Here is a 23,001-nt window from a genome sequence, read left to right as displayed (position 1 = left end):
ATACCCGTATCTAAATATATTGTAGTGAATTAGTGACAGATAAGAAAATATGTAAAAACATAAGTGTACCGAAAATTCCATAAGTAACTATATGATGCTAAACTAGTATACCGAAATGTCGGTACCTAAATATATTATACTAAATTAATGTACCGAAATGTCTGTATCTAAACATATTATACTAACCCAATGTACCAAAATGTTCGTACCTAAATATATTGTAATAAATTAGTGACAAATAAGAAAAAAATGCAAAAACATAAGTGTACTAAAAAATCTCTACGAAAATATTTTCTTATATTAGATGCTTACCATAATGAGAATTAAAATTTATAATATTTTCATAAAATTTAAATTCATAAAATTATAAATAAATAAAAAAGAGACATTGAATACATATGCTGACATTAAATAGAATCTAGAGATTAAAATTAATTTTTAATCTTGTATAAGACATTTTTCTAAACTTCATCTTATTTAGATGTTAAAATCTAGTTCTCTATTTTTTATTTATTAAAGATAGACTTTCACCTTATTACGTGTAACTACTGTATAGGCCTTAAAATGTGTGGGTTTTTTTACCAAAGAGTAAAAATAAAGGAAAGAAACAAAAGTGTATTTCTTATTCTTAATCAAAAGCAATGTTGTGAGCAGGAGAGAGAGAGGGGAAAGGTCGGCGAATCAAATAAAAACAACACGAAAAACCAAATAGAAGCCTGGGGAAATATAATAAAACTAAGAATGTAAAGTGTCAATTTTACCCTCAAATCGTTACACATTTGAATCGCACTATATGGGTAAAACCGTCAGTTGAGTAATCGAATTTTCGTTGTTGTCTTCGTCTACGAGCGAGCTCTCTCTCCTCTCTCTCTCTCGCTCTCGATCTAACCCAAGCCAGACCCAGCGAAGAAGGAAGAGGCAAACTCTCTGATATTCTCTCTCTCACTTTCTCGCTCAGTGAAATTCGAATAGAGGTATATTTTGGATTAATTTAATTATTTTTTGTTTGATTTATTTATTTATTTATTTTTTACAAAGTGCAAATTAGGCATAGTAATTGTTGGTTTTTTTGCTGAATGTGTGATGGAAAGGTAGAAATTTGTTTAGCGTTTTTTTGAAATTTTATGTGGTTCGAATTTTGGAGACCCTGTTCTGACAATTTGAGCTCTGAATTCTTCGAGGTGCTGGAGCTGTGAATCCAATGGGATTTTTTTGTAATTTCTTATTCCATGTGTTTGGTTGGTGAGAAAACAGAGGAGAATAATGGAAAATTTGAAATGGAGTTATCAGCTCCAGTATCTTGCAGCTGAAAAATCCATCAAAACTAGAGAATATGTGACTTTTTAATTAGAAGAAAATGATAATTTTTAACATGTATTTCTCTTCTATAATTCAATTTCAAGGCAACATCCATTCATTATCTCCGGCATTTATTAACTCTTGGGTGTTTCTGCAATGTATTCAATTTTTAAATGATTCTAAGTCATAGTTGAACTTTTGAGTTTATAATTTGAAATTTTGTCAAAATTGAATGAATTAATTTGCTTTTCTGGGTTTTAAATTATGGGACTTTAGAAATTCATTTAGTTGCAAATTTACAATGATTGGCTCCAAAATTTGACGTTAGAGATAAGTAGCTTATTCCCTAGATGCAGTATGTTTTAAAGAAGGACCAATTCTTGTTTCATGTGATTAGCAAACACGCACATTCCTATTATGCTTGAGAGTGGAGTGTATTAGATGTCTTACAGTTACGCTTGTTTTGTGATTTGAGCAACAAAACTTTGGTTCTCGAATCAAGATCGTTGTTAATTTGTCTATATAATGGATGGAACTTTTGACTGGTGTTGGCTTTTTTGTGAGCTCTCGTGGCGACTTTATTCATTCTGCTGCTTTGCTGATTTTTCTTGAACCAGATGAAAGAGAGTAGAGACAAGAGCGATAGACGTTCAAAATCTTCATCTGTTAGCTCACTTCCACTCATCTTGGACATAGACGACTTTAAGGTGAATAACAGAAAAATATATCATACATGTTATGTAACTTTTGTAGTATACCTATTATGAACTTGGCCATCAGTGTAAACTAATGATTGAAATTCTTTGAAATTTAATTTGTAGGGGGAGTTTTCTTTTGATGCATTGTTCGGTAACCTTGTAAATGAGCTGCTTCCTTCTTTTCAAGAAGAAGAAACAGACTCATCTGAAGGTCATAGCAACCTCAGTGGGAATGATTCTTTACAAAATGGACATATGCGAGTACCATCAGATGCAGCAAAATTTGCGCAAGGACTTTCAGACCCTTTATTTCCAGAAGTAGATAAGATATTATCTCTGTTCAAGGATTCTTGTAAGGAGTTGGTTGATCTCCAGAAACAGGTATGTCTTGGGATAGTGTAGGTATTGGACTTACAAAGTTACGTGAAGTTTTTTTGAATTTGCTGATTCCACCTTGTCTCCCTTGTAGATTGATGGAAGACTCTACAATCTTAAGAAGGAGGTTTCTGTACAAGATTCTAAGCACCGCAAGACACTTGTTGAGGTTAGTTAGATGAGAGCGTATATTTTACTTTATTATATTAAGAATATGGTGTGCACACTGCACTCCAAGAAGAAACAGAAGTTTTTTCCAGTTGAGATGTTACTTTCAGAGCTAAAAATATCATCGTTAGAGTGTGACATGGATATCGGGGTTGAACTTAATACAGTTCTCTAAGCTGGAAATAACAATTACCTGTTGAAAAATTTGAATATTATTGCAACTCATCTTTTGTAGATTACACCTATCATTGTGCAATGAGTATCATATGTAAAAAATTCCATGGAATTTACATATATGCTTCTTGTTCATGTTTTGACAAAAATGAAGGCTTGCGATTTAAATTCTTTTCTAACATTGTCGTCCACCAATCTTAAGTGAGAATATGCAAGTTTTACCCATGTGAACTTAGGATCTAAATTCCGAAAGTGCTTTCAAAACATTAAATGAATCTGAGTTGAACATTGAATCACAAATTTGACTGTATTGTTATGCATATTATTTCTCAGCTTGAAAAAGGAGTAGATGGCTTGTTTGGTAGCTTTGCCAGGTTGGATTCACGTATATCAAGTGTTGGCCAGACTGCTGCAAAAATAGGAGATCATCTGCAGGTGAAGTCTTGTCCTATGCCTGTTTAACAATGCTTAACATCTGAAGTTGTACTTGATATCTATTGTGCCATCATTTCATTAAATATTTGTTAATTTGCGTTGTGATTATGTTGGTTTTTCTTGTCAGAGTGCAGATGCTCAGCGGGAAACTGCTAGTCAAACAATAGAGCTTATAAAGGTAGTCACTGTCGATTTAGTATATGCTACCTTTTATTTATAAGAAGTTAACGACATGTTGACTTTTATTCTTTCAGTACTTGATGGAGTTCAATAGCAGCCCAGGCGATCTCATGGAACTTTCACCCCTGTTTTCTGATGATAGCCGTGTTGCAGAGGCTGCTAAAATTGCACAAAAATTGAGTAAGATGGCATTATCATCTCCAAACTCTGTAGTTATTTTGCCAAGGAACACTATTTATGAGCCTCTCTCTCTCTCTCTCTCTCTCTCTCTCTCTTCCCTCCACCTCTTACTCACTTTCTGAGAAAGGGGATTAAGGACATTTGGAAGTAGCAGTAGCTGTGATTCATCTTCAGGATATGATCATGATATATGTTTAGGTGGATGAAGCCCGAATGATGTTCATCTGATATATGTAGATATGTTAAGACCTAATTCACATCTGGAGTAATTAGGTTCAATGGGCTGAAGCTGTGAGTCCTGTGAAACCCTATTATATGTCCTTTCGGTATGTGGCCATCTAATGTGAAAAGGTGTTTGTACTTCATGAGTGTATACAAATTATTACCGTTCTCCTTAATAAGTATATAGGAGCCCCATAGAATTGTAGAAGGAGCGATTTAATCAGTGTGGTATCTTTTAAAACTGACTTGTAATTATGGTAATATCATCCTTTATTCTGAAAATGGAGATAAAGTTGTGATAAACCTAAAGGTAATAAGGTTATTTTACCATGGTTGTATGCTCATCATAGATATAATAACCGTCCATGCTTCTGTCAATATTAGGGGCCTTTGCTGAGGAAGATATTGGAAGACAGGGGATATCTGTACCATCAGGCAATGCAACAGCTAGCAGAGGGTTAGAAGTTGCAGTTGCTAATCTTCAGGACTACTGCAATGGTATGCTGTCATAAAAGTATTAAGCCTCATTGGAAAATTCTCGATGCAATCTTTAGAAGAAGACACTATGTTTCCCTCATCACTTTCGTTTCCTTGTTCTTTTAATTCAAAGCTATGGATGGCACACCTCCTTAATGATTTTATTGTAATCTTGAATCCTAGAAATTAGTTTCGGAGGGAAAGATTTCTACAAATTATAGTGATTGAATCTGATTAGAGTCCTTTGCTTCTAATTTTGAATAGAATTGGAGAACAGATTGCTATCTCGTTTTGATACTGCATCACAGAGAAGAGAATTGTCAACCATGGCAGAATGTGCTAAAATATTATCTCAGGTAATCACTGTTTCTGGACCTAGTATCTAGAATTTAACACCAGGACTCCTGGCCTCTCTCTGTCTCATTAGATCTAATTACATAGTGAATCAAATACCTCTTTAGTTTTTACAAATGAATCCCTTTGCCTTATTTTTTTATATTTAAATTGCGATGCAGTTTAACAGGGGCTCTAGCGCTATGCAACATTATGTGGCAACACGTCCAATGTTTATTGACGTGGAAGTCATGAATGCAGATACCAGATTGGTTCTTGGTGATGAGGGTTCACAGGCTAGTCCTAGCAATGTTGCTCGTGGACTTTCTTCCTTGTATAAAGAAATCACAGGTTTAAAGAATGTCATTAATCTAATACAAGTGGTGGAATTCTTCAATATATTTGTTACATCTTGGTTCCTTGTGCAGACACTGTACGTAAGGAGGCTGCAACAATTATGGCTGTCTTCCCTTCTCCAAATGAAGTTATGTCAATCTTAGTTCAGGTACAGAGAAGGATTTAATTTTATCTTCTTATTTTTATCTTTTTGGGTGAGTATCTTTTCTCACCATACTTGACCCAGGGTAGCCTCACCAATCCCGTTCTATGCATGTTGTGTATCATATATATTACAAGTGCCTAACCCTTTGAAATCAGGACATCCATATTGTTATAATGATGAGAGAGAATGTTTATTAGCATTTTGAAAAATACACTATCCTTTTGTTTTACATCTGGATGATTGAATGCAATGGTGAACCCATATTTGGTTTATATAACACATGTCAGTCTTAGAAGAGATTGATTCTGCTACAACTGGGTTAATAGTGGTGATAAGAAATCATACTTATGGGTTCCATTTTGGTTCCCTGATAATGCATTACTGGATTTATTTCATCTGTGTAACTAGTTTTCTTATGTTGGGTGCAGCGAGTTTTGGAGCAGAGAGTTACTGCTTTACTGGACAAATTATTAGTGAAGCCATCTTTGGTGAATCTACCTCCCATGGAAGAAGGCGGACTTCTATTGGTGAGTAAATTACTCTGCCTGTTTCCTTCTCCCCCTCCCATCTCTTGCTTCATCACCAAATGCTATTGGACTAGAAATCATCTCTTCATTTAACTTATATTTGATCTGAGGCTGCAGTATCTTAGAATGCTAGCAGTGGCATATGAGAAGACACAAGAACTTGCTAGGGATCTACGAGCTGTGGGATGTGGTGACTTGGATATTGAAGGTAATGAATTAACTACTTGAAATCCTTCTTATTGTTTTTTTTTTCTCAATGCGGAATACTTGTGTGGCTATGGTGGTGGGTAAAGGCAAGATAACCATCTGGATAATGTTATATTTGCAAAAAATAAAACGAGCTTGTGGATTGTGTTTGGTAGAAATATTGGACAATGAAAAGATTAATTGGGAAACAAAGATGCATCACTCAAGATGCCTAACACAATATAAGGAACTTTTATTTCTTATTTTTCTGATCCTTTAAAAAAGATTATGAGAAGAGTAGAAATTGCCATCGTGTGACAAATCCTAGGCTCAAAGCTGACATATATTAACTTGTGCTGTGTTATTTGGTGGGAATGTTAGTGGTTTTAGTGTTGGTCCGCATTTTTCTGTGGTTGAGATTGCTTCATTGTATTTATCAACTGTGGGATCTTCATAGACACTTCCTCTGATGGTTCAGGCCTCACGGAGTCTCTGTTTTCTTCTCACAAGGATGGATATCCTGAACATGAGCAGGCCTCTCTTAAACAACTATATCAAGCTAAGGTTTGCATCAAATGCATTTGTTCTTGACCAAGCTTCAATTCCCAAGCTCTCTTGGTGCTAACAATGCATAACATGTATTATACCGTGCAGATGGCAGAACTACGTGCTGAAAACCAACAGATACCTGAATCAGGTGGAACAATCGGGCGCTCAAAAAGCACTGCAGTAGCATCTTCTCACCAGCAAATATCTGTCACTGTTGTGACAGAGTTTGTTCGTTGGAATGAAGAAGCCATTGCCAGATGCACTTTGTTTTCATCTCAAGTAATGTTTGTTAGTGATGCTACATATGATTGCTCATTTTAAACTTGTATCTAATTTACTTAGGATCCAGGGAAATTCTTTGCTTAGTAATCTTTTAAATTCTGGAAGAGCATATTTAAAATATAACGAGCATATTTAAAATATAACCCCTAAGTTTTTCTTTGTACTCCATTGTGGTCTAGTGTTTCTCCTGTTCTCCCCAATATACGGGTTTACTTGTTCTTTTCTCTTTTTGTATGAATAGGTTACCACGCATTCACAAATGTCTACAATTTTTAACATGGAAATTGGAGATCTGGTATTAAGTATCTCAAAATTTATCTGCATACAGAGAATGTGAATCTAAAGACCAGAGTTATAAGAAAATCGTGCTTAAAGTAGCTCTTTCCCTTGTGGATAAGTAAGAAATTCACTGAATTGGTGGACATGTTAGTTGTATGTTACTGCTGATGATTAACCCGGAAGAAAATTTTGACATGCCTTATGAAGCTGATAATTGGGCAATGGGAGAACTCATACTAAGAGTAGTAAAATAGAAATTAAAAATACAATGTCCTTTAGATGGTAAAATTGGGGTTTGAATTGTACTGGATTTTTATTATCAGATCTAATGCCAGTTTCTCAGATTGTTTTTTATATGTTACTGTACAGCCTGCAACACTTGCAGCAAATGTAAAAGCAGTGTTCACTTCCCTGCTAGACCAAGTAAGTTGGTTGCTTAAATTGAGGGTTTGATACTTTGTTTGCTTCGAAACCTTGTTTTCCACTCTTTTTTTTTTTTTTTAATGAAATGCTTTTTTCTCAATTTACCGTCCTTTTCAATAGACGTCCAGTTAAGATTCCGGCTGGACGAAAGCATAAATTATATATATATATATATATATATATATATATATATATATTAAATATTAAGAGAGAGAAATTCTTGTATGATTTTCACTTTTCAGGTCAGTCAATATATAACGGAAGGTCTTGAGCGAGCAAGAGATGGCCTGACTGAAGCTGCAGCTTTGAGGGAAAGATTTGTACTGGGCACTAGCGTTAGTAGAAGGGTGGCTGCTGCTGCTGCTTCTGCTGTACTTACCTGATCATAGACCTTTTGTTGCCTTCTAAATTGTGAAGTTTTTAAGATAAAATGTATAGTCTGCCCATATGGAACTTAAGGATATCAATGGCTCATGTGTAGGCAGAAGCTGCTGCTGCGGCTGGTGAAAGCAGTTTCAGATCTTTCATGGTTGCTGTACAACGCTGCGGTAGTAGTGTGGCTATAGTTCAGCAAGTATGTTGGTTTGCCATTTATCTAAATGAATGTTGCTTTAAGTGGAATACCTGATATGTTGAACTAATTGGCATTTTCTCTCCAGTATTTTTCAAATTCTATATCTCGGCTCCTACTCCCTGTCGATGGTGCACATGCTGCTTCTTGTGAAGAAATGGCAACAGCTATGTCCAGTGCAGAGGGTGCCGCATATAAAGGGCTTCAACAGTGCATTGAAACTGTGATGGCAGAGGTCAGTTAATGAATTCTAGACTTGTTTCGGATATAGGATGGTCAGCAGGCTTGCATAATTCATGAATTCACCCCATTAGTATCTGAACATATCCTGTATACGTTGCATGCATTTTGTGCTCTGACAATTCCTTCTTGGTTCATTTTTTCCTTTTGTGAAATTCCTACTATCCAGGTGGAGCGGTTACTTTCTGCTGAACAGAAGGTAACTGATTATAGATCACCTGAAGATGGATTTGCTCCTGATCATCGGCCAACAAATGCCTGTACAAGGTACAACAAAAGTATAATTAAAGCTATATCTTAAGGGATTCCAAAAACTGACTCATGTCAATTTGTTTTCTTGGAGGGCGAGCCTGACATGAAGCAAAACCATATATTTAGCTAATTCTACAATGAGTTCTGTGACCAGAGATTTGACACCTTTGTTTCTTTTCTGCTATATGTCTAATGCTTTTTAAATAATTTTCCTGGCCAAATTTTTTTAGTTTGTCTTCTTATGTGATATTTACCGTGCAAATGTTATCACTTAATTCCCAACTATTTTTATACTAAATTAATGATATTGATCAATATAGTCCGTGTTGTTTCTGGATGTTGAATAACGTTTCTCTCTTCTCCTATCTAGAGTTGTAGCGTATCTTTCCCGTGTGCTAGAATCAGCATTCACGGCACTTGAAGGTCTTAACAAACAAGCATTCCTGACTGAATTAGTGAGTAGTTCATCTGTGATCTCTCCTGACTCTTATTTATTCCATGCCTTTGATGTTTCTTTTGCAACCATAGATTAGGATTAGATTGATACTGTAGAATAAGAGGCATGTGCACTGAATTCAATGAAGGATCGCACGGCCTTGAACACAGTGAGCAATGCTTTCAACTAATAAATGATACTATGAATCATGATTGTATCAAAATTGATATAACACAGAAAAGCGCACAATGATTGCATTATACAAGGCCATGCTCGTTATATCTTTGTGGTTATGTTGTTAGTGATATTCTCATTTTCGTTACCTTTTTATTGTAATGTGTGTGGTATAAACTTTTTGCAGTTAGCTGCATAGGGTTAGGGAAGTTGTAGTGATTATATAATGATGATGAGTCATGAAACCTTCACTTTTGAATTCATGTACTTGTGATTTTTTTTAATAGGGAAGCCGCTTGCATAAAGGGCTGCTAAATCATTGGCAGAAGTTCACTTTTAATCCTAGGTACGTTGACTTTCTCATATTTTTTGTGGCTGGCTAATAGAGTTGAAAGTTGTGCAAGTAACATATCCTAATTCCGTATTTCCCTCAGTGGAGGACTGCGGCTGAAGCGTGACATAACTGAATATGGAGAATTTGTGCGTAGTTTCAATGCTCCTTCCGTCGATGAAAAATTTGAATTGCTGGGAATGTAAGTTTTGTAGAAATTTCTAAATTTTCAGCTTCCATTCATCTTGATTTTTATATCAATGTAATAATGAGCTTTTGTCTGCAGAATGGCCAATGTCTTCATTGTTGCTCCTGAAAGTCTCTCGACTCTATTTGAGGGCACGCCAAGTATACGGAAAGATGCACAAAGGTATCAGTGTGAACATGTTGAACTGTGGAATGCAAAAACCGCTCTTAGAACACACACGAATTAGTAAACCAAGATTCTAGACTTTTATTATTATACTGACTTCCTTTGGAAAACATCCAGAAAGAAATACACTTTTCAGCATGAAATTTTGCGCCGCGTGACATTTCTTTTCTGCTTTGAGGTTTTCTAATTGTGATAAAATATTGATTTGGATGCTGAATCAGGTTTATTGAGCTTCGAGACGACTACAAGAGCGCAAAGCTTGCTGCCAGACTTAGTTCCTTGTGGACAAGTTCTAGTTGATGCGGAAGCAGTACGCTGATTAGATACGCCCTCCCAAATTTTACTTGTCATCAAGCTGTTCCAGAGCTTAGAAAGAAGGCACATCAAGTTGAATTCATTTGGAAGCACAGACGCCAAGCTAGGGAGCCAGTTCAAAGTAACTGGCTGGCTAAGGAGCTCATTGTCGGCGCATTGAATCCAAAATTGTTTGATTTTCTTTCCCATTTTGTTGAGTGTTTATTTTTGAAGGTATAAATGGGAGGACCAGAAAAGATTGTAGTCTTTAGAGCTTTAATTCGTTTGCTAGGCTTGCAAATTTGATTCGACAACATGAGGATATGAATCAAATGATGAATTCGTTGAACTGAATTAGCTAATTTTCGAGGTGCATGTATTGTTGTTTCTTATGTTCCGGTCAAACTTTCGATTACACGTTTTTAACCGTGAATTAGTTTCAATTGCAATTTATGCTGCTTATGGCTCTACTGTTGCCTAATTAGTAACCAAAGGCACTAAAGGGAAGGTACAAAGTTGAAGTGGATGTTTTTCCTCCAAGTCCATGAACCACATGCCGGAATGAAGGAGAAAAGGGAAAAAGGTGTGGCTAGTGATGGAGATACATGGCCATGTCATTTGTGGTGCACTGCCTCCTATGGAGCTTAGGCACCCACTTCTCTCTCTCTCTCTAGAAACTCTCTCTATCTCTCTCTAGAAAGTGTAGTGGGGTGGTGGCTAGTAATGGACTGCCCATCTCCTCTGATAGCAAAGGTATCTATCTATCACTTGAGGTTGTGCCAAACCCATTAATATGAACCAATCTTCATCTCTTAGGATGGGCCTAAGAGAAAGGCACCAAAGATCATCAAATAGGTGCTATGATATTGGATGACCCCCACAATCCTCAAAGCTTGTGGTTGTGCTTGAGGGGTTGCTTCTTATGTTTGCCATCCCCACCTTTCTACAACTTTCTATATATTTGACCCATAAAAGATATTCAAACGCTCGTCCTTGATTGCAAATTACAAGCTGATACGTATGTTTAGTGCTTAATTAAAAATTTCAATTAGAGAAGTTTAAGAACACGTGTTGAGCTGTAATGTGTACGAAGTCGAGTATTTTCCCATGTCCAAATGGATAGAGACAAAGTAGAGAGCGTGTATGTTTGACCTTTGACCACCCAAATGGAGATTGAACAAAATAAAAAGTCAATTTAGCTATATGCGATGGGTCATACACACCGACACGAAAGTGATAGCTTTAGCAGCCGAAACCCAAACCACCAGGAAATTTCACATTCAAAGTGCTTCACAGCTCTCTATCAATGAAATGTAAATGTCAATAATGGTTACATAGTGTAGAGAGAGAGAGAGAGAGAGAGAGAGAGAGATAAAGGTGTGTGACGGCAGGTTTGTGTCATAATTAACTTGTCCAAAGTTTAGAACCATCATAGGGTGGTCCAGTAATGAAGGTGAATTCTAGATTTGTACTTCCAACGATTGATTTTGAGTTCGATTTTTAACGTTGGTAAATTATATGATGGTGGTTAAGTGCAAGTTAAAATGCTCCTGTGAATGGACTGTCGCCACCAACTGGTCCACTTTTTACATAAAGGGAAAAAAGTCTAGAAACGCATCCCTGCCTCCCTCCAATATGTATGAACCATCATCATCGATACCTATTTACCTTGCTTTCTTTATTTTTCTCTCAGCCGAAAGATGATCTAATTAACAGAATTTGATTTTAATTATTAGTTCCAAACCCATATCTCTCCCAACAGAAAGAGATAAAAGATGAGGAACCTTTGTTTGGTATAATAAGAAGGTAAGGATTTCATGCAATTGATTGATACACAACATCAATTTCACATCAATTAACTATTCACAAACTTTTCTTTATTATAATTCCGAATAAACCGTTATGGGGAAATTTGTAGACACGACAAGAATTCAAATAATTTAAACAAAGTTTTGAACCTATTCGGTAATAATGAATATTCTCAGAATTATCCATTGAACTAGGGATTGTGTTAGAAATGATGTCGTTAGATACATTTTTGTTGATAAACGTATTTGTAGTATACGTTCATGAAGAAGCACATAATAAAAAATCAGCACAAAGCTGTTTTTATAATAAAAAAATCTCATTTTACATTTTCTTCGAGATGGATATTATTTAGGCATCCTCATACCGCTAAATGCTGTCGAAACGCTTTTAATTACCTAAAAGTACTTTAACCATTCTAAAGAAATTAACAAACCCTAGTCTAAAGGATCTTGGATAACGTTTCGTCTCTCACCCTGGGACCTTATATCGGGGGCAAATCGCGAGCCCTCCCCCTAACTTTTCCCAAATTATAATTTAATTCTTTTTGGTGTGAAACCCCGTCCTGCAGATATTTGCTAATCATGCGCGTGGGTATACAAATATCTAAATATATGTATAGCTATAAGTATAGGCCTCTACCAAAAAATAATACATACGTGTGTCAGTGTGTGTATACCTACACTAAATAATTATATATCCTGTGTGCAGACCAAATAACAAAATAAGATAACGTATTTTATACCACTTTGTGTCTTTCCCATAACTATGAATCCGAATTCGGATTCTCTTTATGAAGATCTTGGAGATTCATGAATCGTGTCCGTTCATTGTACATTGTGCGGTCAGAAAATATATTATTTAAAATTGAACACAAATAATACTTTACAAAAACTGATTGCACAATATACGACGAACGAACACGATTCATGGCATAACTACTACTTGATGGGAACTAAACCAATTGTCAATTCAAACAATTAAGTTTCTTTTAAATTAATGGGCCTAGTAACATCTTTTTCACTTGTAAATGAGAATTTTTAGATTTGAATTTCATAGATCACGAGTTTGAAATTAATTTATTTCCCTCACCATTTGTTTTAAAAGAAAAAGTAGAAACATAAATGATTCCGACGCATGAATGTTTTGTTTCTATTTTCCTCCTCGAAAGAGAATTAAAAAACTGAAATAAACAAAAATGAGTAGAAAAAAAACAAGAGTACTGAAATTACTTGCTTATAAATAAGTAGAATAAGATGATGGGCAAGCCAAAATCCAGAAAAGAAATGAATGTATAATTTGATGAGGTAAGATGACCAACTTGCGAACTCGTCTGCCAAAGTCCTCAAAGTTAGGGGCTAACTATATTGTATACACATTTCTTTTATTTTCCTTTAATTTATATTTCCCCACCGTATTTTGTTTATTTAAAAAATAGGGAAATTGACCCTACACGCTTGAAAATCAATGCCTCGTGCCACCCACGTCTATGGCACCACCTTTCACATGCCCTTATACTAACGCCCTTACCACTCTTAACTCCATGACACTTGTTCACACACAAATCACCCCATTCTTTTTATTATAAACCTGAACAAACTATTCTTCGCCGTTCGATTCAATGTTGCGTACGATGGTTCTACTTAAGATTACTCATAATAAAATATTTCGGCGATTCTAAAATTGAATATGACAGCTTAATCAGCTAGTTGGTTAGATAGCTTGTGTGCATTCAAGGTTGTACGTATGTGAAATTTGATGTACTAAAATATAGTGGGCGCTCCTTTTTACTGGAAACGGTTTTTATTTTTGTGAGACAAACAAAAATATTAGTTAGTTAAATTGTTAAATGTTAAGTGTTAGAATAATCAGTACGAATATAAAATTCTAACGAGACCTGTTAAATTGTCACATGGTATTGTACATATAAAATTCTAGAGAGACTTGTTCTTTAAGATGTGGAGAGTGGGGACCACCAAATCTGCTAGCTATCACGCCACATCGGCTTTCCAGCGCCGTCGATATACTGTTTCAGGGCGAGCCTCCAGTGTGAATCGTCTATGAGCCGTCAGATCGTCTTACTTATTCATCAGTTTTTGAGCCGTTGATCACGCCTTCGACTTTGACCCATGGAAAACATCATCAGGGAACCGTACTCGCCCAAGCGGAGACAGCATCAACCTCGCCGCTGAAAGGGAAACACGTGGACGGTTGGGCACCGCTATACCAGGTGGCGTGCGCGAGCGCAACGGATAGTGGCGGCGCGTGAAGGTGTGGAGTGGTAGTTTTGTGAGAGAAGTGGGAAGTCTCTAGAAGAAGGCATCAAAACCCAAAAGAGGGAACAGATGCTGCTCCCTTTAATAAGAGAGAGAAATGGAATTATGTATACAAAAGAGCACCACAATACATACATACATTTCCTCATTCAGAAAAAGAGCTTTTTTAGGGGTGTTGGGGATTTGGATTTTAAAGGTGGTAGCAGTTGGATTATTGGATTATTGGATATAAAGATGGGATTAATGAATAAATTGATTATGCAAAGTTTAATAATATTGTATTCTTTTACTTGCCCTAAACATATTTAAGGCCAAAGTTCATATGAAAAACAGTGGGAATTTTTTTTAAAAGGAGACTAGTTGGTACCTTCGCTACGACAGTCTACTCTTTCGAGGTTCAGGAAGACTTATAGAGGTATTTCAGCCTCCCCCTAGCCACCATCGTGCGATTCACCAGCGTCAGGAATCGAACTAAGGATGTGTCGTGTGGAATACGAGCCTGGAATTCATCCCAACTACTAGGCCACCCCCAGGGTGGTTGTGGGAATTTTATTGGAACCTATATAACCCTTTTCAAGACTCAACTTAAATTTTAAATGTAGATTGTCTTTTATAGTCTATTGCATAATTAACATCAATTACAAAATGGAATTGAATATTATCAATAAGCCTACAAACCAATAATTAAACTCTATCATTAGCAATCTTTATCATACGTTAATTCTAACTAAAACCCTAAGGGTGTGTTTATTTCATCTTCTTAAGTGGGACTGGACTAGCTATGATTATTGTCCCATGTTTGGTATGTTTGGGGACTAACTTAAATGAGACTAGCCCAGACTCGTGTGGACTCCGGGCCTCGTTAGATTGTCCAAAATAGTCCCGTGTTGAACCATGGGATTGCCAAGGACTACGATATGCCTTCTTCTTTGCTTTCTTCACTCCCTGCTTCCTTCTTTGTCTTTCCTCGTCTATCTCTGTCTCTACCTCTCTCTCTGCTAGATCAAGCTCGTCGAGAAATTAATTCATGAGTTCCTCTTCACAGTCGCCTTCGATGCAAATCTCAAACCGGATCAATTATATAGTCTTGTGATTTCTTTGCATGATCAAGCTCGGCTCTTTGATGACGGCCTTTAGCCGTCAATGTCTATCTTCTGATAGCGAGAAGGATGGGGATTGGGTATTTTTACGGTTATGGGTACTTTTTATTTGTAATAATCAAAATATTTGGAAATTTGGGAATTGGGTCTTTAGCAGCAGAGGTCAATCTTCAGGATCAGGGTTAAGCCTTTGGTTATTGGTAATTTTGTAACTTCCAAGTTGCTAAGGAACACCAGCAATTTGGTGAAGAAGATATCCTCTTTCTTTAATCTATTAATTTTGATATTCTTAATAGAAAAAAAATTAGAATATAATAATAATAATTTATTGTTAGTCCAGCTTTTTAGTTTGACACTGCAACAAACGCTTTACTGAGTTAGTTTAGTCCAACTTAATCTAGTCTAAGTCAATCTAGGTTAGTCCTTGAGCTTAGTCCAGACGGCGTTAGTCCGGTGCAACAAACGCACCCTAAAAGCTCTCATAAAGAAAAAAAACAAGCTTTTTTTTTTTTTTTTTTTTTTTTTACCTATGATGATGATTTTGAAGTTTTAAATTCTTCAACTAAAGTATCAATGGGTGTAATTTTATTTATATTGGACATGCTACTCCATTGAGCTCATGGGGAATTTTCAAGGACACGTACCAGATATGTAATTTACAAGTGAAGCGGTGTAAACTACTGCAATGTACAAGTTGGGAAGTTCAAACTTTTGTGCAAGAGGGAGAATATACTACCTTGTTCAACCAACCCAACCTAAATGTGTATATCCTGGGTTGAATATAAAATACTAGTTTGTGTCGTACTAAGTTACATCTGGTGCGTATTCAATTTTCTTGTGGTATGTTACTAGTATTTCTAAATTGGAACATATAAACACGTGTAAGTAGTAAGGTTCTAAAAGATGCTAGACGATAGTCGGACAGCGAGCTGGGGCCTAGCACCTAGCCTAGGCGGTTAGGTGGGGTCTAGGCAGGCGCCTAGGCGGACTAGACGGATTTAACTAACTCAATTATATTTCATGTAAATAAGTGTATGTTTATACTTAAAATACATATAATTTCATCATAAACTACAAAATAGAATGACACATATATTATGAAGTATTGGAACATAATGAAAACATGGGGAACAAGCATATAATGTGTGCTCATTTAAAATATTCAACAAGTCTTTTACAATTTATTGAAAAAAAAAAAGCAAAATGAAAGTTATCTATTTTCTACCTAAGTGAATCGCAACCTAGGCGGGTCTGGGCGGGCTAAGCAGGTGCCTATCAATCTAGGCGAGCGCCTCAACATGTCTAGGCGCCCTTTCTTAATTTTTAAACGTGTAGGTATGAATCGGGACAGTGGTCAGTTGCCTAGCGTTTAGGTGGGAATTTTTAGAACAATACTAAGTAGCTCTAATCCCTTTGTCACCATTGACCAAGAAAATCAATTGTGTTTTGCATAGTTTTGTGTCAAAAATGTATGTCAATCATTGAATCGATTGGAGCTACTTACATATGAGTCAATTTTGATGGTCAATAGTAACCAATTGACAAACTAATTTATGAGTCAATTTTGATATAAACGATGATCATGATATCACTTGTCACAATTAGGATCCAATCCAATTTCAATTAAAATTAATTGGATTGTATGATTGATATTGGATAGTGTTATCCACAAGCTCCTTTTAATTTATAGTTGTCGGATCGAATGAATTGAATAAGATGAATGACAAAAAATTTAATAAGGGTATGTGATAAGTAAAAATGTGTATGTGAATAGCATTATCTTTAATATTTTTAAACAAAATTTACAAACCAAATGATATGTCGGTAATAGAAAATAAGTACGTTAACTAATACTTCTAACAAACAACAAGCACATTATTTCGTTGGTAAAGTTCAGTTTAAAAATTTGTTCTTTCTAGCATTATCTTTTATCAAAATAGCAAATTACACATTGAATTAAATACATTGATTTCTTAAATTAAAAAACTAAATTGATTTCTTAAGTTGAGATTACATCAATCATCGAAATTGATGAAACAAAATTGAAGCTTTGATTGAACTGATTAATCCAGAATGATTATAATTAGGTGTAAAAGAATTGCTAATTAAAAATGCTAATCGTCATAGTTGCCAACTTTACCTACCCACTAAAAATCTTGCAATAACATCAACTGTTTTGACAGGAGCACCCAAATTAACTGGCCTCCACTTTTCCATTTATATTATTTTATTTTAAATTAAAAGAAAAAAATCAATTTATTTATTTATCTCTTTCTGTTTTTGTCGGTAAAACTCACGAGCTCCACTCCCTAGACACCGTGTGGAATTTTTCCTAATCAAAACCCGCTTTGACATTTTCTCAAGTCAACCCAGAAACCGAAAACCACTTTTCCATTTTTCATTTTCAATTTACATTTTTCCCAATTTATTTAAAATGTTATTTCCAAAAGCAACATAAATGCATAGAGATGCCTTCTCTCTTTCTCTCTCCTCCCCCTTTCTCTCACTAGGAAAACCACTTGTTTTTGCCACTTTAGACTTTTGTGTATCAAAATCCTTCTCTCTCTCTCTATAAATACATTGTTTATATAATTCCTCTCTCTCATTACATCCTATCGTCTCTCTCTCTCTTAGCAATTAAAAGTCAGCGCCTTCTTTTGTCTCTCTACTTCTTTTCTCTGTCCTCAAACAGTGATAGCTAGCAGACACAAGGTACAGATTCAGAAACCTTGTCTCTCTCTCTCTCGCTCTCTTCTAATGGAGGACGATTGGGATCTTCAAGCTGTGGTCCGAGGCTGCTCCACCGCCACCGCCACTACCACCACATCATCAACCAGAACTCCCTCCACCGGTGCCACCGCAAGTTTCAACATCTCCGGCTTCCATTCAAACCCAGCAGCTGCTTCCTTCTCTTCATTTGGTCCAACTTCCCCACAACAGCAACTCCTCTTCTCTCCCCCACTTCCAGATCCCATCATTAAACCCAGAAATGCCATTGAAGAATTGCATGAGCTTTACAAGCCTTTCTTCCCCAAATCTCAGCCTTCCCTCTCCTCCCCACAAATCGCACCACTCACTCTCTCTCCTCTGACCACACCCAAAGATCCAAGGCATCCCATACAGTACCACCAACAAACCCAGCACCAACAACAACAAACCCAGCACTCCAAGCCATCATCTTCCACCACCACCGCACGATCCAAAAAAAGGTACGATTTTCCACTCAGTTTTTGTCTCAAAACTTCAAAAAGATCGAATTTTGAAAGATACCCACCTCGTAATTTGCGCTATTTAATTCGTAATTTCATTTATTCACGATTTTTCGTACCATTTCAGAAAGAACCAGCTTAAAAAAGTGTGCCAAGTTCCGGCGGAGGGTCTCTCTTCAGACGTATGGGCATGGCGGAAGTACGGCCAAAAACCCATCAAGGGTTCCCCATATCCGAGGTTGGTTTTCCATTTCTTTCATATAATTTTTCTCAAAACATTAAGTTAAATGAATTTTAGTTATTTTATTAAATTTCTAATTTTTTTTTTTTGGAACAAAAATCAGGGGATATTACAGATGCAGCAGCTCGAAGGGTTGTATGGCCCGGAAACAAGTGGAGCGGAACAGATCCGACCCGAATATGTTCATAGTCACCTACACGGGGGAGCACAACCACCCGGCCCCAACTCACCGCAACTCGCTCGCCGGCTCCACTCGCCAGAAGCCCTTCTCGCCACAAACCGCCACGCGGGGTGACTCTGCGAAACCCGCTTCTCCGACAACCTCGGTCTCCGCGGACGAGGAGACTGTCGTTGCACCTCAGAGTACGACCGTGGAAAGCAGCTGCAAGGAAGAGAAGGGGAGTCCTTTGATTACTGACGAGGAGGACGAGTTGTTGGGGATGTGCGACTCGGTCGTGAGTGACGATTTCTTTGTTGGGCTGGACGGTCTGGCCGGAGATTACTTTTCCGATCACTCGACGGGGAGCTTCGGCATGCCTTGGATTTCTAGTAGTGCTGCCACCGCCGCTGGTAGTATCTGATTCGCCAAGAAAAGTCAGCTCTTTTGTGAAGAAAACAAAAATACAGGAAAAAAAAAAAAAAAAGGAAAAAAACCAATTCTCTTTTTCCTCTGGGGGTATTTTTGACTCTATATTTGTTGGGGGTTAGAGAGAGAGAGAGAGAGAGAGAGAGAGAGAGAGAGTACAGTGGGTGTAACTATGGGTGGGAATCTTGATTAACAATATGCTTAATTATTAGAAATATTAGGGGTGAAAAGGCTTGTAGTTTTCTAGATTAGTCAATTAATTATCTTTTTATTTGTTGATTGGTTGTTGGTTTGAACTTTGAGTAAAGTTAATGGAAGTGATTAGTTTGATGTTAGTTACTATTTTGTTTTTATACCAATTGAAATCTCATTTTATTAGATGCAAAAGGCGTTGTAACTAAGTTAATTATAGTAGTGCTATCTCTATGTACATGCATTCGAGTCTCCCTTCACATTATCGCATAATTTAGAACTAACTAGATTTTGCTCCCGTAAAAATATGCAAATGGCTTCATAGTTCTTGGTGTGTGACATGCTTGGCTTGGTCGAAAAGCCAATTTGATACCAAAATCCAAAAGCCAGTTTGGCTCCAAATTTCTGTTTTTCATGTTGATTTGTTTGATGTTTTAACGGCTCGATTAATCCAAGCTTGCAACCGAACTTCCACAGAATTGTAGAAAGTCCAATTGGGATATAAGCAAATATCGTCTTATTGGAGCTAATATTAATGAACTGTCAACATCATGCACAGCTTTAGCAACGGACATAACCCAATCGTGGTTAAATGTCAATTGCAAGTTTCGTGCTTTGTGGTTCACAAGAAGAGAGTACGGGTTTGGACTTGACGACCCAAAGTGATTAATATTCGGCTTTTTAGCTAACATGGTCCATGATAATTACATAACTCTTTATTTTGATTCTTGAAATTTGAAATCAATAGAAGTGGTTACTAAGTTTGTCCATCATCAATCATTTTAGTCATTTCTTGAAAAATCTCCATTAATAAATACAAAATGACAAAAATACCTTTAATTTCTGTCAAGTCATTTTGACCCATTGTTTATTAAATTTAGATATTTTTGTCATTTGGTCCTTATTTAACATAATTTTTCAAAGAATGACCAAAATGATTGATGATAGACAAACTAAGGGACCACTTCTAATCATTTCAATCTCAGGGACCAAAGTGATGAGTTATGCAAATCTTATGGATAACTTTGGCTAAAAAACCTTAATATTCATAAGTGACTTAAATTATGGTTTTGCTTCTCAATAAATTGAAGAGTGAATGTTACTAGACAAAATCGTTTTTAGTTTTCAATTTTTAGTTTTTTGTCTTTAGTTTTCACTTTTTAAAAAACTGAAAACTTAAATCTTGTTTGATATCTACTTTCAGTTTTAAGAAATGTACAATGAAAACCAAAAATTGAAAATTCAAGAAAGTCGTTGTCGGCTTTTATCTTTTTGAAAATTGAAAATTGAAGGTAGTTAACAAACAAAATTTCAATTTAAAAATAAAAGCGGAAACAAATTGAAAAAAACAAAACGTCGTAAAAATACTAGTGGGTTTTGATTGATTATTGCTTGAAATGAATCTTGTAAATGTGGAGTTCCCATAAAGTTACCCTTACACGTAAAATTTTCTTTTTTAACGGAAATTGTCTAATACTAAATTTAGCCTAAAGTCCCCAAAACTTGCACCATTTTCTGTTCAGAAACAGCTAAAAATTTTATGTTTAACGCATCGAAAAACTTTTTGGAGGTTTATCATCTCCGATGGCAATTATATATTTGGCAAACTTCGGTGCCAGTTCAACTGAACTCATTTATGCAGGGAAGAAAAAGGATAAATGTATTAATTGACGTCCATATAAATAAGTACAATGTTGGATTGACGTTAGATTTTGTCGACTTAGAGTTTTGTAAGGATGTGTAAGGCGAAGTCCCACGCTGGAGAACGATCGAGCTTAACAAAGACTTGTAAGAAGTTGAGCCACTCCACAAATTACTAATTAGTTTGTGGTGAAACCTAAACCTCTTAGTAATGTTAGGGATATCATATATTTATATCATATCAGTGTGTATTTGATGTGCCACCCTTCGTAGATTAGCTTACTGACAACCTTTCACCTGCCAATTGATATTCAACGGTGAAGTGATAGGTATCCAGTTGATAGCATGCATTCCAAGAGAAAGGTGGACTAAGCTTCCCGATCAATCTTGGTTATCCAACCCAGTCTCTCCAAGCACCATTCCGACTCGCTTTACATCCCATCCTTGGTCCCTATTATTGACTTGGAGTCACCAAGTGACTCGATTGACATTGGAATTGACATTTTCTTGGAGAATTGTGCCTAAAGCTGTCAGTTTGCCAACGTGCTTTTGGAGGCTGGCAAGCATATACCATGGTTGGTCGATGTTTGCCAGGCCATTGGCTTTCGACGCTCAGACGTGTTCTTTTCTAAGCCCATTGAACCTTGGGCAGCTTGGTCTCCTCTGGCTTTGACTTTCCACGTCAAATGTTACATCAATGTAGTACAAAAATATAATCTTCTTAACATTTTCCAATATTTTTAGCTAGTGGCATTAAAATTTGTTGCGTACTCTAAAAAATTAAACACCAAGAATATTTAAAACATGGTTGGATTGTGAGTAGACAAAAGGGCTAATTTAACGATAAGAAAGTGCAAAGGGAAAAGTAGGAACTCGTCCAACTGAAAAGTGGAGTTTTGCAATGGAGCAATATGTTAGCAACCTCTCATTTTGAAATGGTAAATAGTAAAGGTAATTGTTATTCACATACATCCCTTTTTTATTCGCTCTTTCGGAATCGGTACATAAATTAGTGCTTTTTTTACGTTATTTATCTTAGTTAATGTGGGGTTTCCCGGAATCAAGTTGTTTGTTCAAGCTTCGGCTTAAGGAATAACAACCTCAATATAACCTACTCCAACCAAAAGTTGGCCCGTATTCGCTCTTTCGGAACCGGTACATAAATTGGTGCTTTTTTTACGTTATTTATCTTAGTTAATGTGGGGTTTCCCGGAATCAAGTTGTTTGTTCAAGCTTCGGCTTAAGGAATAACAACCTCAATATAACCTACTCCAACCAAAAGTTGGCCCGTATAGCATAGTATGTAGTGTAACACTTGCTTGCTCCGAACCATTTTGTCAGAAGTTGTTTTTCAAAACAACATAAATACAACTTCTTCTATGATATTTCGGACGAGCATAAGTCATTGGGTTAGTCGGTCACTGTGGCTTATGCTCGTCCATATTTTCTTAAATTTTCTATTTTTACATTTCACACGCCTTTGTTAATTCTTATCTTGATCTTTTTCAATTTATTCCATTTGACAGCCGAAAATTAAAAGGAGTGTGTCAAAGGTAAAAATAAGTGTGGATAGCACAACCCAAGATTTAAAAGAAAATGAGAAGCTACCAGATTTGATTGGTATTGTAATCAGTGTTCAACCGTTCAACATGGGCTTGGATTCACCAAAATCCACTCATATTTTATCAAAGTGTCAACGCTGCTTTTCAATAATTACCCACGTTACAGGAAAAAGATGTAATTATATGCAGAAAAAGGAATCTCCCCCCTTGGCCATGTTTCTGCAGTTACACTGGTCATAGAAAAGCATAACATTTGTTAGGACATGATTGTCCGGTCCGGCTACAGTAAAATTACTGTTCGCCGTGGAGTGGTATTTTCGCCCATTGAGCGTCATAGCGCCACTTTCGTGTTTAGAAAAATCGGATCATATGACATAGAACTCAAACATGAGAAAATCTTGTATACAATCACAAGATCTCAACACAGG

At 36.3% G+C, this 23,001-nt stretch overlaps 2 protein-coding genes across 2 annotated transcripts; both read left to right on the top strand.

The window, feature by feature from the left end:
* The first annotated feature begins 817 nt into the window (after positions 1-817).
* Positions 818-10,352, top strand: LOC137720524 (exocyst complex component SEC10b-like). The gene is made up of 25 exons (XM_068459606.1): positions 818-974; positions 1,917-2,006; positions 2,121-2,378; positions 2,467-2,541; positions 3,048-3,149; positions 3,277-3,327; positions 3,404-3,509; positions 4,116-4,229; positions 4,473-4,564; positions 4,724-4,892; positions 4,970-5,046; positions 5,472-5,570; positions 5,688-5,778; positions 6,235-6,320; positions 6,411-6,584; positions 7,236-7,289; positions 7,532-7,660; positions 7,771-7,863; positions 7,949-8,095; positions 8,270-8,367; positions 8,723-8,807; positions 9,250-9,308; positions 9,397-9,495; positions 9,580-9,663; positions 9,888-10,352. Exons 2-25 carry the CDS (start codon positions 1,917-1,919, stop codon positions 9,964-9,966), a joined length of 2,511 nt encoding a protein of 836 aa, XP_068315707.1. The 5' UTR covers positions 818-974; the 3' UTR covers positions 9,967-10,352.
* Positions 10,353-17,765: 7,413 nt separating this feature from the next.
* Positions 17,766-19,513, top strand: LOC137721388 (WRKY transcription factor 22-like). Its single transcript, XM_068460481.1, has 3 exons — positions 17,766-18,351; positions 18,479-18,589; positions 18,696-19,513. Exons 1-3 carry the CDS (start codon positions 17,900-17,902, stop codon positions 19,171-19,173), a joined length of 1,041 nt encoding a protein of 346 aa, XP_068316582.1. The 5' UTR covers positions 17,766-17,899; the 3' UTR covers positions 19,174-19,513.
* Positions 19,514-23,001: the final 3,488 nt, after the last annotated feature.

Source organism: Pyrus communis, chromosome 16, assembly GCF_963583255.1.
Source record: "Pyrus communis chromosome 16, drPyrComm1.1, whole genome shotgun sequence".
Taxonomy (NCBI): Eukaryota; Viridiplantae; Streptophyta; class Magnoliopsida; order Rosales; family Rosaceae; genus Pyrus; species Pyrus communis.
Note: the sequence above shows the minus strand (reverse complement) of the source record. Positions and strands in the feature narration are given on the sequence as shown.